Source organism: Eptatretus burgeri, chromosome 9 (assembly GCF_056783735.1).
Source record: "Eptatretus burgeri isolate ZD-2024b chromosome 9, Ebu_testis_v1, whole genome shotgun sequence".
Taxonomy (NCBI): Eukaryota; Metazoa; Chordata; class Myxini; order Myxiniformes; family Myxinidae; genus Eptatretus; species Eptatretus burgeri.
Window position 1 is genome coordinate 74,711,090 of NC_140969.1, and position 20,667 is coordinate 74,731,756.

The 20,667-nt window shown below is 42.5% G+C and overlaps 2 protein-coding genes across 3 annotated transcripts in view; one reads left to right on the forward strand and one right to left on the reverse strand.

Moving 5' to 3' along the window:
* LOC147020370 (uncharacterized) overlaps positions 1-11,263 on the reverse strand; it is a 174,106-nt gene extending 162,843 nt beyond the window's left edge. Inside the window, exons 1-2 of one of the 2 annotated variants that reach the window (XR_015061803.1) lie at positions 11,089-11,221; positions 7,922-8,316 (exon numbers count right to left, since the gene is read on the reverse strand). The gene's annotated coding sequence lies outside the window, so the exon portion shown is untranslated. Of the gene's footprint in view, positions 1-7,921; positions 8,317-11,088 lie in introns of those variants that run through there. The other variant, XR_015061802.1, reaches the window with a different exon arrangement.
* Positions 11,031-17,770, forward strand: LOC147020371 (tumor suppressor candidate 2-like). The gene is made up of 3 exons (XM_085895678.1): positions 11,031-11,267; positions 13,424-13,544; positions 16,584-17,770. Exons 1-3 carry the CDS (start codon positions 11,107-11,109, stop codon positions 16,674-16,676), a joined length of 375 nt encoding a protein of 124 aa, XP_085751804.1. The 5' UTR covers positions 11,031-11,106; the 3' UTR covers positions 16,677-17,770.
* The last annotated feature ends 2,897 nt before the right edge of the window (positions 17,771-20,667 follow it).

Below are 20,667 nucleotides of genomic sequence, written 5' to 3' on the forward strand. Positions count from 1 at the left end.
TTGCTTGTGACACAACAGCATTAGCATCAGAATTTTCCATGTTACCCATCTGTCCATGAAAAATTGCTCCAACCATTATGGAGCTGCACCTGGTGATGATCAGCAAAATCAAAATCCTTGGTATCAAAATTCAAATAAAAATTGCATTGGTGATGGTTCAAGGTTCATATGTGGTTTTAGGCTCATGGAGGAGCTGCAACACAAATCACGCACACACGTGTAGTCAAATACATGACCACAAAGTCAAAGTTGACGTCAGACAAAAAATAGCCACTGAGATTAGGGAAAGCGACGTCACTTCCCAGAGCGCTCTGGGTACCAGTGGTGTCATCTTTTTACGAAGTCACTTTTCTCTGCAAACTCAGCAGGGCAATTTCCACGTCCACATGAATGCCAATCAAAAGGGGTTGTCCATGCTCCTTTAAAAGCTGGGTGTCAATCAAGGAAGCAGCAAATGCCTATTAAAATAAATAATAAATAGAATTTGTCATCTGTCTGTCTGTCTCTCTGTATGTGTGTATGTTTGCGCTTTTTGCAAAGACTGCTGGGCCTATAACCACTACACTTGGCACACAGACCAAGTCTGACCTGGTGATTGTGCTAAGTATATTTTCATCCACCACTTCAGCCCTTAAAGAACCTAAAGACCCTTTAAGACTATGAAGACCTTTAGACCCCAAATACCCATAAGACACCTAAGGCATTTTAAGACCCTTTCAGACACCTAACACCCTTTAGATGCCTAAGATCTTATAGACCCTATAGACCCCGTTACACCCTTTAGAACATTTGGACCTCAAAGACCCTTTAGATCCTCTTTGACCCTTTAAGACCCCAAATATCCTTTAGTCCACTCAGACCATTGAATACCCCTTAAGACACGTTTTATCTTTAGACCCTTTCAACACCTTTAGATCCCTTCACCCTTTAAACCTTTTATACCCTTTTGTCCCCTAGAACCTTTACACCCCTTAAGTCCCTTTAGACCCCTTAGACCTTAACAACATTTAGACCCCTTACACCCTTCAGAAGTATTGGACAGCTTGGAACCTTGGTCATTTAGAGCTTTATACCACTTTGACCTTTTTTTTTTACATGTTTGAGAGATTAGACTCTTTTGACCCCTTCGACACTAACTTCGATTGGAACGTACACTTTAGACTTGAGAGCATCTAGAACCTTTTAAGTGCACACCACAGAAACATTTATAATCTTCGTTCAAAACACAGATGATACCTTTTCAGCAAGTAATGCGCAACTTGACCCGCACAGTGGGGTGGGTACTCTGCTATCCAAGATATGAAGAAGAAAGTTTGTTTGTTACTTGCAAAATCGAAGATTTTTCAAGCATATTGTTCAATCGATTTTGTTATTCTGAGTCTGATTTGTCTGTCTGTTTATCGCCTCCACGTCACAATTTTAAACCGATCTTCACGAAACTTCACCACATGGTAGAGTTAGACATCAGGAAGAAGACTATTGTTTTTGAAGTCAAAAGGTCAACATAGACCAAAGGTCAACAACTAAGGTGGTATTTCTAAAATCCTCAATTTTCATCCGATTGACTTGGAATTTGAAGATTTATAAATTAGGTCACTGAATTCAATCACCTATTATTTTTGAGGTCAATATGGGCCAAAAGGTCAACATAGGCCCAAGGTCAACAACTAAGGTTGTATTTCTTAAATCCTCAATTTTCATCCGATTGACTTGAAATTTGACGAAGATTTATAACTTAGGTCACTGAATTCAACAACCAATAACTTTTGAGGTCAACAAGAGGCCAAAATGTCAACCCAGGCCGAATTTCTAAACTTATCATTTTTCATCCGATTGACTTGAAATTTGAAGAGGAGTTGCAGATTTTGACATTGAATTGAAACCACCAATTATTTTTGAGGTCAAATTTGTTTTGTGGATTTTGCAAATGTCGTGCTCTGCACGACATCTTCTTCTGTTGTGTTTGTTTGTTGTTTGTTTATGCATTTGGACCCTGCAGGAATCAGTGCGACAAAACTATGCACAGCCTTGTCTTTCGTTTAGAGGAAAGTCGAGGGCTATGTTTGGATAAAGAATAAATAAATAAATAAATAAATAAAAATCACCCCAGATGAGACCAGATAATTGGCCTTCAGGCCTCGATCAGGTCTTGTGATTACACACTGCCTGCGTATTTATTTTTTGGGGAGTGATTGAGTAAAGTTTTCTGAAGATTGGATGTTGAGGTTGTCGTGATTTATTATCAACAACACAAATTTAATTACTACGTTTCCCCATACGCCTGTTATTAAAAATATTGCTTTACACAGGTTTATTATAACACCTCCGTGTTCAGGCCCCAAGTGAGTATGTTGCTGATATTATACACTGCATGGGTTTTCCCCAGGAGCAATCGAGTGATATGTTTTGTGACGATTGTACGTTGAGGTTGTAATGATTTATTGTCAAGAACACAAATATGATTGTGAGAGTATTTCATAGACTTCCCCCGGGAAACGCTGGGTACTTCAGATAGTTTAAATAAGTGTTTGAAACAACTCGGCTGGTGTCAGAATCAAACCGCAAACCACAGACTCAGAGTGGACATTCCACTATAATGGCACATTGTCTGGTGATGATCAGGTCAGGACAGGTCAGGTATTGGAGCATGCGCCAGAGCAGCATGTTGCTGCGTCCACTTTCCGCCGGTACTCCAGGGGCCTCCGTCTGGCCATCCCCCCAGCAGATGGCTGGCCCATCCCCATCTCCTTGAGATGCTGATCAACCTTCTGCAACCATGATGCATGTGGTCAGCCCATTTGCCTCCTCTCACAGTAACAACTCGTTGGACACAAAGTCCGACCAGCAAAAGCCAAGGATTCTACTAAAAGACCTGGTACCAAAGGAATAAAGTCTCCATCTCAGATCCCTGGTCAGAGTGTAAGTCTCACATCTGTAGAGCAAGACTGGAAGCACCGAGGGCCTGAAGACTCGGACTTCTATCCTCCTGCACAGGTACCGACAGTGCCACACCCCATGATCCAGTTAATTCACGACTCCCCAGGCCTGATCCAGACATCCATTGACCTCTGGCTCACAGCCAGCTGAGACATGAATATCACTGCCAAGATAAGTGACTCTCTCTGTGACCTCAACAGCTTCACCACAAACAGGTACAGACAAGATTGCAGCATCCAATATGTCATTGAAAGCCTGGATCATAGTTTTGACCCAGGAAACCTGAAATCCCAGAGGCTCTGACTCCTCATTCAGCACTTTGAGGGCCCCCAAAAGGATATCCAGAGTCTCCCGCAAAGATGACTGCATCATCTGCGAAATCAAGGTCAGAGATCTTGACATTCCCAAACAATACACTGCAGCTTGATCTCTCCGACATCCTCCCCAAAATCCAGTCCATACCAGTGCTGATCATGTGGGGGCCAGTACACACCCCTGAAAAGCCCTAGTAACAACTGGAAATGTCAGAGATGGTACCACCACATCTCACAGCACTCTCAGTACCAGAGTATAGTTCAGACATCAGATCGATCAGTTTTGGTGGCACCCCACGTCGATGAATAATCCTCCAGAGAGCATCCTGATTTACTGAATCAAACGATTTGTCGGGATCAACAAAGGCTGCAAACAGCCCCTGCCAAAACTCTCATCGACGTTGGTGAGGACCCAAATAGGATACGGTCAATCATTGACCTCTTTAGTATAAAGCCTGACTGTTCTGGGTGCTTGTGCTCAAGCAGATGGTGGTGAACCCTATCAAGAATTATCCGAGCAAAGACCTTGCCCGGCACTGAGAGCAGCGTCACCCCTCGGTAGTTGTTGCAGTTTTGGCGATCACCCTTCCCTTTCCAGAGAGCGACAACAAGGCCCCTCTTCCAGTCAGTTGAGATGATGCCTGTGTTCCAGGCAGAGCACAAAACTGCATGCAACGACACGAGTACAGCATTTCCACCAGCCTTGAGAAGTTCAGCATGGATGCCACAGATCCCTGGAGCTTTACTCCATTTCAACCAGTTCACCACAGCCTGTGTTTACACAAATGAAGGTGGATCACAGTTAATTGGAGAGGGTCAGCAATAGGGATAGTGACACCCTTGACGTCCAACGAAACAGCTGGTGGGTCAGCCTGGTAATGCCGCTCAAAATTACCAGCCCAGTGGGCCTTCACTTCCGACTACTCTGTTAAGAACCCACCACCCAATGTTCTAACTGCAGTACACCAAGGGATGGGCTTGGAGGAACACAATGCGCAAATTCACCTGTAAGCTGGACGAGAATCACTTGACCACAGGTGATGCTCTTCCCCTCACAGATTCCTCGCACATAGGCCTCCTTGTTCACCCTCAGCATATGTACAGTTTTATGCCTCAACTCACTGAACAGCACAGCTCTGTCATTAAGCCTGACCTTGCGACTCTGGTCAATGGTATCCAGTGTCCCTTGAGAGAGAAAATTCTTCTTCGCCCAATGGTGAGTTTCAAGACATCCACCGACAACATCAAGGATAGCGGTGTTGAAGCCACTCCACAATTCTTCAGGATTCCCCAAAGCACCCAGACCCCCCAATTCCCCACTCAGCTTATTTGCAAACTCCTCAATTACCCCCTCATCCTTGAGTTTATCAACATCCAGCCTAGGCTGGGATGGTACCTTTCTCCTGGATTTAAGCTGCAAGTTCAAAGTTGCTACAACAAGCCTGCAGCCGGTATTGAGAAACTGAGCACTCCGGTGGATCCTGCAGTTCTGGATCATCCTCCAGTGACCAATAATGAGCACATGGTCAGTCTGCTTTGCCACACCAACCAATGTCTCATAACCATCCCTATCAGTGCCAGTCGATGCATTGAAATCCCCCAAGACTAGAAGAGTATCTTGCCCGGGGCACTGATCAACCACAGACTCGAGCGTGGCATAGAATCTGTCCTTCATGGTGAGATCACTCGCCTCAGTCGGATCACTCGCCTCAATCGCTCGCCTCATAAACAGAGACCAGGGAAACGACACCCAAGAAGTGACGAATCCTTAGTCTCATAATACTCTCATTGACCAGTGTTTCCTCAATTATCATTGGAATCAACTTATTGGACACAGCTACAGCAACTCTTGGGCATGGTAACCATCAGAGTGACGAGACCAATAGTACGTGTAATCACCCGCCATGATCTCACTACTATCTGGTCTCCGAACCTCAGAGAGTGTTGCAATACCGATGTTCAAACGCTTGAGCTCAGATAATAACAGACAGGTGGCCATCCTGTCTTAGGGAAGGACATTCCAGGCACCCACCCAAAGGGACCGCCTCAGGTTAACCCAAGGAGACCGCCGTTTGGTGGACGACAGACACTTCAGCACCACTCCACTACACTCTAGCCCAATCTGACCCTGGTAGTTTACCCAGTGGTTTCCCTCCTGTCATCAAAGAGTGTGGTCCCAAAGGCTTTGCCCCAATCCCGTCATCTGTTGAGCTGCCCTGTAAAGGGCAGCAGCACAGGAGGTATTCCCACGGAGTGGGTTTTCAGTTTTCTTTGCGTTTTCAGTGTGTTTGTGGAGTGAAGGGTTTTACGGTGGCTGGAGTGAAAATCCTGCCACCAACCTCCTAAATAAAAGTAACCCAACTGCAGGAGGACCTCTGCAGACACAGTTGGGCACTAGATATCGATGGCCAATGGCTCACAAGGAGCTCCTCCGACCTTTGACAGGTTTTGTTTTTAATCCTGCTGGGTGATGATCATCAAAATCAAGAAAACAATTGTGTTGGTGAGTTCAATTTATATGTACAATTGATCCACAACCACACCAATGCCCCTTGGCTTGATGATCAATGTGGTTTTGAAGGAAAGATTTTTTTTTCTCCCAAAATAATGGGCTTTTCTCAGCATGAAGAAACCCAGTATAGTATGAGTGCAAAGCCATTATTTCTCTTTACAAAACAGGCCCATCACTTTTTAAGTGTTCCAAAGAGAAATGCTGGAAATGTTTAAAGAAAACTGTAACTTGGGCTTTGGTATAATCCCACAACAGGTGAAGACTGTGAAAATTAGTCTTCCTACATGACAAGTGCTGCCAGAATATACTAGAGGCATTAGAAAAATCAGAGTTCTCCAGAAAATTGACACTGAGCTTTCAGTTGGGACTTGTATGACATTGTAAAATAAGAATTACCTGTGACAGTGACTACAAGATGATCCAAAAAGAAAAATGAAACTATATCTGATTGCAGTATTCCACTTAATGATGCATTGACAAAATCTCTATCCATTGTAGCGACTGCTTTGCACCTGCTTAACACACCTTGACCAAGAAAAATGACATTGTTGAAGGTGTTGAATATCTCAGATATCGACTCTTGATTACTTACTCTCTCACTAGCTCTGCAGAATTAATATGTGGTTCTGCACAGGTGCTATCCCTCATTTAATTTCAAAATAGTAATTAAAAAACAATGCTGCACGAGCTCCCTTGGGGTGACAGTGAGCTCATTGTGACGGTGAAGTCATGATGATGCTTAAGGTGTGTTAACTGGTTTTGTTGATCTCTTATTTCCAAACACAAATTATAGATTTCTCACTGGGCAATAGCAATGCAGCAAACAATGTCTAGGAAAGGCAAGCGATATTTGTTGGTCATAGAATGAGCAGTAAATAATACCTGCATTGGGACCCAATTTATTTGGACATCGTCCTGTGGTTGAGTCGAGAACCGATGGACAATGTAATGGATATGATTCGGCATGGTGTCAGAACATAGAGTGCAGGACTCAAGATTCTCCAGTGGCGAGCAGTAGTGAAGAAGGCAGGGTGAGAGCCAAGAGGGTAAAATGACAATGAAGGCAGGGAAGCCTCTCTTTCTGTGTGCATACATCCACTCCCCAGGATGTGGCAGATCCATTCATTGGCTGTGCCTACAAGCAAAGTAGATTCTGGGATAAAGCATTCCACCGATGCCCTTGGGCTTCATCATAGCACACTATACAGCCAGGGGCGGTCCTCCTTGCGAACATTTTGTAGGGATCAAAAAGCCATGCAGAAAACTTCAAAACCAATGTCGGTTAAAAGCTAGATGTTGTGGTATTTGTGAATAAGCATTCGTAAATGCTGACACATCTTCTTTCTTCTTCTTTCGGCTGCTCCCGTTAGGGGTCGCCACAGCGGATCATCCGTATGATCCACATAGTGATTTGGCAAAGGTTTTACGCCGGATGCCCTTCCTGACACAACCCTTGTCACCTCTTACGACACAGGGATAAAATGCCGACACATGAATGAGTACAATTTATGGTTACATGTTATAAGTTTGTTGTAGCACACATCGGTAAATTGTAATATGAACTGCTAGATGTAATGAGCTAATTTTGACTGTAAGTGGCAGTATTGTGTTGTTAACTGCTGGGCGATATTTGTGAACATGCTAGAACGTTCTCACATGAAACCTCCAAGATAGACTAGAATCACATTTGCTGAAAGGCACGGGATTGTTCTGTGTTACAATATAATCCCGTGAGAGAGGTTTAGAGAGACAGGTGACGTGTGACAAGACGTGGGTTTCGATCGGCCCTGTGCTCGATTTAACTCTGATGAGTGAACGAGGTGTTAAAGTCCAGAGTGGTTGTTAACGCGGGGAGCCGATTATAATCAGGTTGATTAAAACTCATTAAGATTGTGTATCGGGAAAGAATTCCTTTAATATCTTCAATCATCCTGGATGGGCCAGCGAACGAGAGAGAACAATGCGACGAGACTCCATCATTCAACAGCCCCGGAGGACGAGGTAAACACGCGTGAGTTGATCCGGCAGAACAGGGATACTGGGCGGAAACAAATCAATGCAGGAATCAGAGTTGGACATTGTATGTAATGGTGAACTTCCTCATTTGACTTTGTATCTGTTTATTTGAAATACAAGTTTTAAAAACGTTACGCTGTTGATGTGATCACTGCAAAGCCACTCAGAAGTCACAGACCCCAACTGACAAATATGCATTTGATTGGTAGCCAACCGGTATTATCGTTCACACTCGTAAAGTGCAAACCTTGGATTGCAATCATTAGAGAATGAGCTGGGTTCAGCACTATGTGCAACGTACGAACACCAAAGGGAAGGAAACGCCAAGGTGTGTATACCTCCCGACAGCCACACTATGGAGAAAATAGCAGAAAAGCTGATGATTTCCGACAATAGTATGAGGTACACTTTGCAACACCTAAAATAAACTGTCGGCACAAGACAAGAAAAGGTAATGAAGATCCAGAAGAACCTTCCTCAGGAGACCAGCACTTGAAGTTGTTCAGCTTCCACAAAAGAAGACAATCAAGTCAGCAGCTGACAAATGAAATGAGAGCAGGTGTGAACATTAACATCTCGTACAGCACTATGCAGAGAAAGATGATTGCAACAGGTCTCCATGGCAGAGTTACAGCAAATAAACCACTGTTTAAACCACAGAATAAGGCGAAAAGACTGAAATTTGCAAGGCAATAACAAGATTGTGTGATTGAACAATAGAATCGGATACTCTGGTCTGATGAATCGAAGTTTGAACGTTTTTGTTCCAGGAGACTCCAGTTCATATGCCGAAGACTTGGAGAAGGTTATGAGATGCAATCTTTGCAGCTTAGTGTTAAACACTGGGGTTGCTCTGTTACTGTCTGGGGTTGTATCTTCCATCTAAATCTCGTCTACTGTGGACGCAAAAGAGCAATTGACACGGGCGAGCCCAACCAAGAACGTTCTTTTCAGAGGGAACCCAAGAGTGAACCATACTGACCTGCACCTCACATTCTTCCTCTTACACCATGCTTCACCCCACGTTGCATTCCACTCACACCTCTCACACCTCTCACTCACACACCATAGACACCCTCAGTCCTTCTCCCTCCTCCTCTTTCCTGTGTGTGTGTGTGTGTGTGTGTGTGTGTGTTTTGTGGGTTGTTAATCCTCAACTACTTCCATCTCTCTGGGTTATCTCTAATTTTCCTCAGGTTTGTGTGTGTGTGTGTGATGGTGCCTGTCATCGCATATGAATATTTGGGATTTCTCTGCACTGTCTTCTTCTTCTTTTATAAATATTCCACGTCTTTTGCCGCACCCTGTGGATTCCTTGCTTTCCCTGCTGTACATTTGCAATAAATTCCATAATGTGCCACGTAATCTTCCTCGCTCTTGCTTAAATAAATGTGCCAGTTAGAAATGTACCAGGCTTGTTTTTGTCTTTTCTTCCATTGGTCTAGCATAGCCCGCACTCCAGCTTAGCCGGGACGTTATTCCCAAAAATCTGTTAAATAGCTGGTGCTTACTTGGCAGCTCCGCTCGGCTACACCTGATATGGTAAGTACTTGAGTAACGCAAGTACGCATCGAGGGCGCAATTCCCCAATAAGGTGATCACATGTTCCTAGGTAAACGGTTGTCGACGGATGACCCTGGGTCACGTGGTCAAGTTATTGGCATTCGCGGTCGATTAGCGACCTGCCGCGACACAAAGTCATTTATGTGCGACGGCCTGTGATTCCTGGTGAGTCCGGAGAGGAACCAGGGACAGCCTCTGCCTCGTGGTTCCCCCACGACTCCCAGGCCACGACAATATACAGCATAAATACGTATGGATACATATACATCCGATGTATATAGTTTTGAAAATAACGAGCAAGTTACTTGTGCCCATACGGGGATCTAAACAGGATAGGGATGGAAACGGCAAAAACGCAAAAGGTGTCTTCTGCCATCGAGTCGGCAAGCTGAGAGCAACAATTCTAGAAGGGACTCGGTCTCAAAACTTCAGGGGGGGGGCTGTGTACTGCATTAGCTGTATTGTTGCGCTCCCACAACTGATCCAACTGCTGGTGTGGTCATGTGTTGCACATGAATTAATTAATTAGCAGCTTCTGAAGCAAATTTACTGCATTGTCACACATCACAAGACTCATACATGACTATTGTGACCCGCATTTCACGGGTTTGACCCGTTTTGTTTGTAAAGACCTGCAGACCAGTTTTCCGTCACGTCAAACTTGCCACGTATTGAAATTGCTTAAACTAGTGTGTGCCGGTACGTGCGTGGCCGTACGTGAAAAAAACCAACAACTTTCAAACCGCGTGCCAGAAACAACAACCACACAGGCCGTTCCTTCGCTCTCGTAAACAGACGACTGGATTGGGACATTGTGTTTATCTATAAATGCGCATAAAAAAAATCGAGAAATCATTAGAATACAGAAAGTCATCACTATCCAGAAGTCCGGACGTTGTAACCCGTAATGGGGAACGCGCTCTCACTTGGCCATAACTTGGGAACTACTTGTCAGATTAATTTCAAACCTTGAAAAGGCAAACAAACAGAGATTGCTGAAATTATAGATAGAAGATAGATACTGTGGGTGCTAAATGCCAAGAAACGTGTCCTGTCATTGGTAACTGAGGATCTATTCTCCAATGGCCACGCCTACGCAGCAACGTGTCCTGTCATTGGTTGGTAAATAAATGGCCATAACTTGGGAACCACTTGTCTGATTAACATCAAACCTTGAAAAGGCACATGCACAGGACCCCAGCAATATACCTGGCAAGTTTCAATTAGATCGGACCAGTGGTTGTGGAGAAACAGCGGTCAAGGTCACACACACACACACACACACACACACACACACACACACACACACACACACACACACACACACACACACACACACACACACACACACACACACACACACACACTGCTGGAATTAATAGATGACTCAATTAGCAAGTGTGCGTATGGCAGTTAGCAACAGCTCAGTTGTCAATTGTACTTCATTAACTATAATTATAATAGTAACTTCAGCCTCTCCAAGACGGAATCTGTTATCTGGAGATGTATTTGCAGCTTTCACAACCCATTCATAAATAATTCATTCGTGCCCCGGAAGTAATACGTGGCTGAGAGAGCAGGTAGTAGCTCGGACGGCGCATCGATTCATTTAACGCAAACAAATGGCACAATGGTTTCGGATAAATTCCCAGAGTCATAGGCCGTGCGGATTGCACTCTTTAATGTAAACGTAGGGAGAGAGATTTGAAAAACGAAAATTCTGAGTGAAAAAGGAAGAAGAAGTACCGCTGTGGTTGGACTGCCATGGGTGCTGAAGGTTCTCGCTTGTGGAAGGGGAAACGACGCGGGCAGAGCTCAGGGCAGACGTCTGGCCGTACGGGCGGGGAGGTTCGTGTGGAGCGGCGAGATGAGAGGCAACTGAGTCGGCGGGTAGGACCACCGAGACTCGTCCTCACCCGGCGCAGGTAACGTTGTGTGGACACTCGGGAATGAAAGCAGTGTGTTTATCATTCTTCTCGCCATGAAGGATAGGAATGAATTATAATGGTGTTCTATTTTAACTCTTGTTACCAATGGCCATCATTTCATGGCAAGTTGGTAGGAATTGAAAACGGATTTATTTTATTTTATTTTATCTTTTTTTTTTACCAAACGTGGGAAAAACCCTTTTCAAGATGTTGTCAGTGACAAAAAAAATTACACCAGAATACCGAGATAGTCGTTTATTGACTGAGGTGGTCTTGCAGCTGTTCAGAACTCATCTCAAATGTTTACTTACCGTAACAGTCTCAGCATGAACCCGTTTCAACGATCGTGAGCCACCAAACGAGCGGAGATCGATCAAACTGACATGGCCACGACCTGACGGACGAGTCACTTCATGTGACTGTGATCGGCACTGGATTCGTTACCAGCCGTCTTGGCCTTTCTGACGAGATCTCTTGGTGGATCAAACTTGTGACCCGGGGTTTTGCAGAAGGAGTTGGTTTTTCATGTGAGGAGAGCACGTGACCTCATTTGAGAAGCACCCTCAGAAATCGATCTTGTTCTTGTGAACTTGTGAGAAGATGCTTTCCTCTTTGGCATTACTGTGAGGAAACACAAAAATGTGCTGAACTACTGTAAACAGTAGTTCCCATCAACGATCCGAGCCTCGTGTTGGCTTTACAGTTAACGTGGTTGGCTTAAGATCTTGGAGTCTTGAGATCGAGACCCTGTCGTGACGCTGAAATAACACGAGGTGGGTTTGACTCGGTCTGTCATCCTTCCAAGGTCGGCAAAATGAGAAAAAAAAAAACTTACTGGTAATGGGGCACTGCATCAGCGGCACAACGGCATTTCCAGAAAAAAATGATGCAACCAGCTGGCACAGGCTGCATTCGAAACACCAACAACATAAACGATATTCGTGTCACTAATTACCATTTCAAATTCAAACCATAATCAACATTAATGAAATGGGAGACTGCACTGTACTCAAACCTGCAGCTCTGTAGGTCTTTGTATAAAATGGTATCATAGATCCTATTTAATTTTTTTATTACAGTTTGAAATTGGTAATTTGTGGACACCTTGTATGAATGAGCTGCCCTACATGCCAGGAGGCATAATGGGCAGTAAGTAAGTAAGTAAGTAAGTTGTATGAATGAAAACGATCCGAATTGAATCAAATCTTGCCATTTAAAATACTCTAGAGTGATGAATAAATATCACCAGGAAGTGAAGAGCAATTTGGAAATCACAGACCGATTGATACGTGATTCGTGCAGAATCCTGGAGGACGTCAACGTGGCCTTCAGTGAGGGAAAGCTCATGACGTCACACAACAAATCGACTGGACACTGGAGTGATACCTTTCATGTCGACTACAGCTCGCTGCAGGTCTATCGGTCTGTGCGTCAATCCTTGAGTGCAATGGAAGGGAAACATTGCGTTTAAAAAAAATTGATCGTACTTCTCATCCAATACAGCTTTTGACCACACTAAAATGGGTCGAAGCTGTGAAATATGGGTCACTTGCCATGTATGGTGATGGTCATCCTCACCTACTGGATCCGCCGACTGGAATTTTTTAAGCGATTCTTCACCAGTGAGAGATCGGGCTCAAAAAACGATATATAGCATGATATCTCAGAAATGTAAGGGGCCCAATATATTCTTGTGGATCAGGCATGACGGGGTGGAGAATGTGCTCTGCCGTGTGCCCTTCTAGTTTAAATTCTATGACAGCAGGAACAGAGAAAGTGTATTCATGCTGCTGCTGCTTTATCTGATTCTTGTGACTGAGATAGACACACACACACACACACACACACACACACACACACACACACACACACACACACACACACACACACACACACACACAGTCTCATTTTATTTATGGATGCAATAACTTTAAATATATATATATATATATATATATATATATATATATATATATATATATATATATATATATATATATATATATATATATATATATATATATATATATATATATATATATAATACCACCAAAGCTGTGACAATTTTGATAATGAAGTTCAAAACAAAGTATTTTTTGCACCGAGTGGGGAAAAAGTCTCAAAAGTAATCACCCGGGTCCTGCTTTTCCCAGCTCGATGTACTTTGATGAAGATGGAGATCTAGCTCATGAGTTTTATGAGGAGATGGTCGTCGTACAGAATGGCAAGAGTCGGACGAAGCTGAAAAAGCTGTGCAGAAATCTCATTCCTCAAGTACGATTCTTCGTGTTTCATTACTCGAGTTGAACCTGCTGTCTCTACACCGCACCTGCAATCTTGTGTTAAAATTATTTTTCTGAACCGAGAGAAAATTTAAGTGTGAAATGATTGCTTTACACTGTATAATATTTGTAATTTAATGAAATGAAAATTTATGCCACTTGTCCACAGTAATATATATATATATATATATATATATGGGACATTTTCACAAAAGCGGGTCAGGTAACGGTAAAGACTGTCCGAAAATTTTTATCAAGCATATATTGCCCAGTCAGAGTAGCCTGGTGTTGGCGCAGTGGTTAGGGCAGCGGCTTGGGATCCAACAGGTCCTGAGTTCAAGCCCCGTTGGACCACTGAATTAATACACCAGGGGTTGACTCAGCCTGCCATCCTTCCGAGGTCGGCAAAATGAGCACCAGTGTACTGGGCCGGTGTATACCCCAGTTAAAATAGGTGTACCATATCCCTGTGTCATAAGAGGCGACCAGGGTTGCGCCAGGAAGGGCATCCAGCGTAAAACATGTGCCAAATCACTATGCGGATCATACAGATGATCCGCTGTGGCGACCCCTAACAGGAGCAGCCGAAAGAAGAAGAAAATATTGCCCAGTCAGTGCAGAGGCCTTATGGTGATCCTGCGTTGCTGACATAATTTGAACATTTTTCTAGGCCTTATAAGGGGTTCAAGCACTATTTCGAGAATATCAAAGAAAGTTGATTTTTGAGTTTGTTCTTTACCGTTACCTGATCCGCTTTTGTGAAAATGTCCCAGATATATATATATATATATATATATATATATATATATATATATATATATATATATATATATATATATATATATATATATATATATATATAGCTTTTGTCATCAAATTTTCAACACAACTTTTTATTATGAGAATATAGAAAAGACATTAATAATTTGGTCAAAGGTCGACCTCACATAAATGTCAATTTTCATTTGATTGATTGACTTGAAATTTTAAGAACTTGCATATTGGTTCACCAATGAAGAGCTGGAAGCAGATTGTTGTTTTTTTTTTCTAATATCAAACAGTCAAGGTTGCATAAAATATCGATGTCAGTAACATAATTGAGTTTAACCTGTGTTCTGTCAAGGTCAAAGGTCAGTCACAATCGTCATTTTCCATCTGATTGACTTGAAATTTGAGCAGAGTTTGCATATCTGGTCAATGAAGCCTCTTGCTTTTGAGGTCAAAAGGTCAAGGTTGCCTAAAATCCTAATTTTTTTTTGTTGTCTTTGTTTTTTTCCGTTTGTCATATTTATCATACGGAAGAAGTCTGAATACAAAGTGGACGCAGACATTCTTTCCATTTTTAGATGCTTTCTAGTTTGTTTTATTGTTACATCTGCCACTGAAGGTGGGTGGACAGAGGATATGTTTTCACCCGTTTGTCTGTGAGCAGAATGTATCAACATGTTATGGACGGATTCGGACAAAATTTGGTGGACAGATTGGTTGTGCGACAAGGACAAATTGATTAGATTTTGGTGAATATCCCAATCCGGCCTATCAGTGGGATACAAAATGTAAACTGTTCAGCCTTGCAGAGTTATTATTATGCTATTATCTACAGAGTGCCATTCTAATAATTATTATGCTGTTATCGGTTTATTTTTACGATAAAACTTGGGGATTTCTCGATTTTTATTTTGGTGAGCTGAAAGTGACATCGGCCAAGAAAATAAAGCAATGACTTAATTGTGACACAATTAAGGCCTCTGAAGGATCGTTCGTAATACTCTCTCCCAGCGGGAGTGGCATTACACAGCACACATTTGGAACTCCCAGGAAATAGGTGGGTGGGGGGGGGGCAGAATTAGTAACTACAACCTTTGCCTTATGACCCTTCGTCTATGTGACAATCTTGATTGTTTGGATAAGTTCCAAGCAAATGCCTCGGCTACAGACAGACACCAAATTGCGTATTTGTTAAGATTTGAAACAAAATTGCCTGGTGTCATATGAAACAAGAAAAAGAGCAATCGGAGATTGCAGATCCTCGCCAGGACTTCTTTTGAGTGGTGTATTTTTTTTGTAATCGGTTTGAGGGTAAATCCAATATGGCTGCCGAATCATGTGACCAATGTCATGATTTTTTTGATTTTTTTCAGTGGAACATTTTATCCCTAGATGACCTTCAAAAATTTTCATACTGATTGGATTATGGCGATTATGCAATTATGACGTCATAACGAAGGCCCCGATGACATCATAAGAAATCACTCATTCCCCATAAGGAGGACTTGCTATGTGCCAAGTTTCAATTTTTTCCTTGGTGCAGTTTCAGAGATAGAGGTCCAAAGTTTTTCTGTTTTTCCAATATGGCTGCCACACCACGTGACCTATGACGTCATAATTATCATTAAAACATTCTACATGAGTAGTCGCACCAATGGTGAAAATTTCATCTCAATCTGACAAGCGGTTGCAGAGAAAAACACGAAAATTCTGTGCGGACAGAGACACAAACAGACGAACGAACGGACCCAAATCCCAAATGCAATACCCTCTCCTCTGGCGTGGGTAACGAGAGTTGTGTCCATGTTCTCTGGGTAGAATTGGGCTGGAGTGCTATTTGTCTCGGTTGCATCTTCACACTCATTGCAAGGCTGTGAAGGCATATGTACCTGATACATTGTCGAGCATTACTTCATTAAACCTGCTGTTCCTTGAGGTTGGTGGAAACGTCATCTGAAATTTTTCCCCCTTGCTCCATGTTTGCTTGCATTCGCAGTCATTCCCGTTCGTGACCGTTAGTTCCTTTTGCGACTTATCGTCGTAATGCAAAATCACTGGTGTCCAAACCGCCTCCATTAGTATTCAAGCTCATTGTTTACATTGATTTTCAGCTAATTACGGACAGGTGGGTGGGTTTTCAGGACTGTTGTACAATCGTGGTGTCCTAAGTTTCATTTTGAAGAATTGGAATGTGGCATTCCACCTGATAAATTAGGCTATTTCGATCAAATGGTGAAACTTCTGTGTTTGTGTGTTTTACCAGGGCATGGTCAAGTTAGAACATCCTCGCATCCACATTGATTTCCCATTAATCATCTGTGAGTCGAGGCCTAACTTGCATCACAGAGGCATCTGATCTCGTCATATTGAGAAGTTTGTCGTGCCGCTTAGACTCGCCCAACGGAGGTGTGTGCTCAAGAGGTTATTTGGAAGACGTGGTGTGCCTGAGGATGTTTTTCCTAATGCTCCGAAATGGCAGGATCGCCAAGTGGTGAATTGATGGAATTGTTTGTTTATTCGTTAGATCAAATGAAAAGTTTCCATTTCATCATTGGTTGCCTTGACTTGTGACAACTGAATATGATAAAGGAGATGTTAAGATTTCTAAAGCACTTGATTTAGAATACCACGAAAATTAGACAATGTTTAGTTTTATTGAAACCTACGACAATATGAATGAGAATCTGCGGCCTCCTTCATGCACAAGATGCAGAACTATTTTATACTTGCTTCATCACGTACTTAGCGATTACCGAATTTTGCCTACATGTCAAGATGAACCCAACATAGTAGCACCTGCAGTGCACGTTTCTACCACAAGCTGGCACTACTGCATGGAGCCTTTTAAACTGCTGGTGGCATCAAATTAAGTGCAGTTCAGATTTTGTTTGAGTAGACAATCACGAATAATCATGCTGATGTCGAGAGTTTAAACTCGAAAGTATATAACTGTACATGTGCTGGTGAACACCAAAAGTAGTTCAACTTGGAGAAATGAAACGGTAATGCCATGCCAAATTACCAGAAACTTGATTTTTGACTCGGCTACTGTTTAATGACTCAATTGGCACATTTCCTTTTCAGCAGAAGGAATACAGGTTTAAAATCAAAAATGATCTGGCAGGAAGGATATGTACATTTGCAGAGCTTCCAAGATCCTTTTCACATCAATCCTTTTATTACGTGAATTGTTGCTTTGATGTCATTGTAGTTTTATTTATCTTATTTTTGAAATCGACTCTAAAAGGGGAGACCTCTTATTTAATGGGATGATTTATGGTGGAGTGATGGTGTAAATTAAGGAATCCGAATCGTATGTTTAGGATCGACCTAAGAAGAAATACATTTGCTGAGCAAATGCATTTTATACAAGTTACAAAAGGTTGTTGTTGTTTTTTTTTTCTTTTTCTATTATGTATGATGGATAATAAATTGTATTGGCTTGTTGAATGTAATGTGCAATTTTTATTTTTTCATTGTCAAACCTTTGTTTAAAATAAAAATAAATAAAAAATTGTCAAATCACAACCCAAAGAAGAGTCAGGTGATGGTTTTGGAGAAAAGCAATACAATCGGGTTATGGTAAGTGCAGAACCAACCACAATGTCGAGACTGATCCTAACCTGAAAATTGTCAAGGAATCGACTGCAGTTGTTTTTTCTGCATAAAGTCAAGGCTCATGGAAGAGATGGAACCCAAGGAACAAAGAGGGTGGGAGGGGAGGGGGGCACCAAAAGCAGAGTTGAGTGACAAAATAGAGGAACTTTGACAAATGGAATGAGGGGTAGGGTGAATGAGATGTAATTATGATGTGCAAATGCATGCAGGAAAGGAAAAGTGGAGTGGGGATGGGGAGGTTAATCAGGGTAGAAAACTGTTTTAGATGGGGAATTTGAGATGGTGAATCGCTGCTTTGAAGACCTGGAGGGAGGAATGAGAAGGTGGTAGTTGCTTCTACAGTCAGGAAAAGGAGGAACAAATGAGTGGAGGTGGGCAGTGATCCGGCATTTTGGGAGTTGATGGTGGACCGTGTGTGCCGTGCAGGACCTTGGGAGGTGGGGAGAGAGAGCACGGAAAGAGCAGAGGGTGCAAGACCAGAAAGGTGGCGGTAGAAGACAGACCACCAACCTATCTGCGATGTCAAAGTGAGAGGCCCATAGATTCAGCTTCATCGTGAGAGATTCCAATGATCTTGAAGGCCTTGGTTTTCCACAGCAGCAAGGTGTGAGGCAGGGGCACTAGTCCAGAGGGAAGAGCAGTATTCCATCAAGCTGTGGGTGGATACGAGTTCAGGTGTGCAATGGAAGACAAGTTTAAGTTCAATCTTGAGGTTGGACAGATGCTTTCTGGCTCTCCTGAGTGTGGACACACTTGCTTTTGGACTTTGTGTTATGATCAGATATTGTCTTCCATAAAGAGAATAAAAGCTGTTTCAAAGCAACTGCCTCACCACAGGACCCAGAACCATGGGCAGAAGAATAGGAGGATAACTGAAGACGAGATGGAATGTATCTGTGCATAAAAGAGAGGAGGTTTCTGTGGAAGAATCCCGAGGCCGAGTTAGTGTCATGAGCAGTAAATATAGGAAACCAGTCCTGAAGTTTGATGGATGATTGTTGTCCCTGCCAATCTGCTCAAGTGAACTTCCAGAATCGCCAGTGCTATCGCAGCTCTGAGAATAGCTCGAGAGATGTTCACTCGCAAACACATGCTCAGATGAACCAATTGGAGCAGAAGAAGGGTAGAATAAATACGTGCAAAAGTTTGTCATCACCAAGTCCAGGAGGGAGGATGTGCCAGTGGGAGAAATCCAGGTCAGAAAGTTCACAGATTGAGTCAGTGCCATGGCTGGTGAGAAAAGTACTGACACCCAGCCAATTGGCATGGTGACAATTGAAATCACCGCATATGAGGAAGACATTTGAAATTGCTGCATACACCGAGGTTGATGAAAAATAAAATTTCAAGAAAAAAAAAAGATAGCTCCAGCAAACTATACCGCTGAGGTTGTTTGCATTGATCAAATACTCCCGAAGAGTATTTGACTGAATCTGGAATTGATTTTTTATTAATTTTTTCATTGCCTGGTTTGAACGAAACTTGATACTGCACACTGGAGGAAAATGGTGAGTAAGGTGGCCCTACATTTTTTGCGCTATTATGTACCATTTTGGCTGTATTTTGGAAACATACATACATACATGATGAGAGTTTTAGTAATAGGTAGATGGATGTCAATTCCCATTTAGAAGTGTTTCATGGTAACTTTAGTTTTTAGAACCTTCAAATCCAATACTCTTCCACATTCAGCTTGATTTTGACCCTGAACCCACAACCTGTCGGATTTCAGTGGTGTCCTCACGCAAAGATACTCCACCTGTAAAGGTTGTCTTTGCAAAGACTTTTGCTCGTAAATAAAATTATTGTTCACTCTCCTGATCTGTACGTATACATGCAGTGTTTTACATTACTTCCAAATGATGCTCAAGGTCAAAACTTTCAGCTCGGAAACTTGTCAAATGCAGGATGTATACGCCACAACTGCGACAGAGGGAATTGTATAAAACAGAACATCAGATAGTATAACCTACCTTGAAAATGTTCAAATATTTTAAGTCAACTAGAGAGTTCAGAGAACATCTTACCCCTTGGCGTCTTGAGAAAACAATGTGGGCAGGGTCTGCGAGCAGCAAATTCGATTGGTCGTGATGACGTAAAATGCTACAATATATTGTCGAATTACTGCTAAATGGAAGAGTTTGAGAGTGTCAAAAAGGCGATTTGTTTTCTACAGTGTTCAATTACAGGACATACTTGGCTAGCTATCATGTGCATCCTGTGGCTTCAGGTTGCATCATTTTTGGGGACACAGCTGTGCCGCTGATGTGCCCTCTATCATCAGTGCACTGCTACTCATTTCGCTGACTTCAGTAAGGATGACAGGTCGAGTCAACCCCACCTGGTAATTCAATGGCCGACAGGCTCAAACTTTCTTAGGGTCTTGAGTTTGAACCCGTCCGCCATTGAATTACCAGGTGGGGTTGGCTCAAACCTTAACCGTTAAGCAAACACCAGGCTACACTATATTTCAATTGAAATAAAATATTTTAAAGGGTGTCAAAATTTTTTTTTTTTACACCACCTTATTTAACACGTTACATTAATTCTTCATGGCTGTTGTTTGTCCTTTTGAGGTTCTTAAAAAACAGCAACTTTCCAGTTTGAAATGATTTTCAATTTAGTTTGATTGCCAGGCAGGCAGATTATTTGTGCATAGATATGGGCTCACCCTCAACTCCATACAGCAAAATTACTAAAACAACAGGGGCCATGACATTTTATGGTTT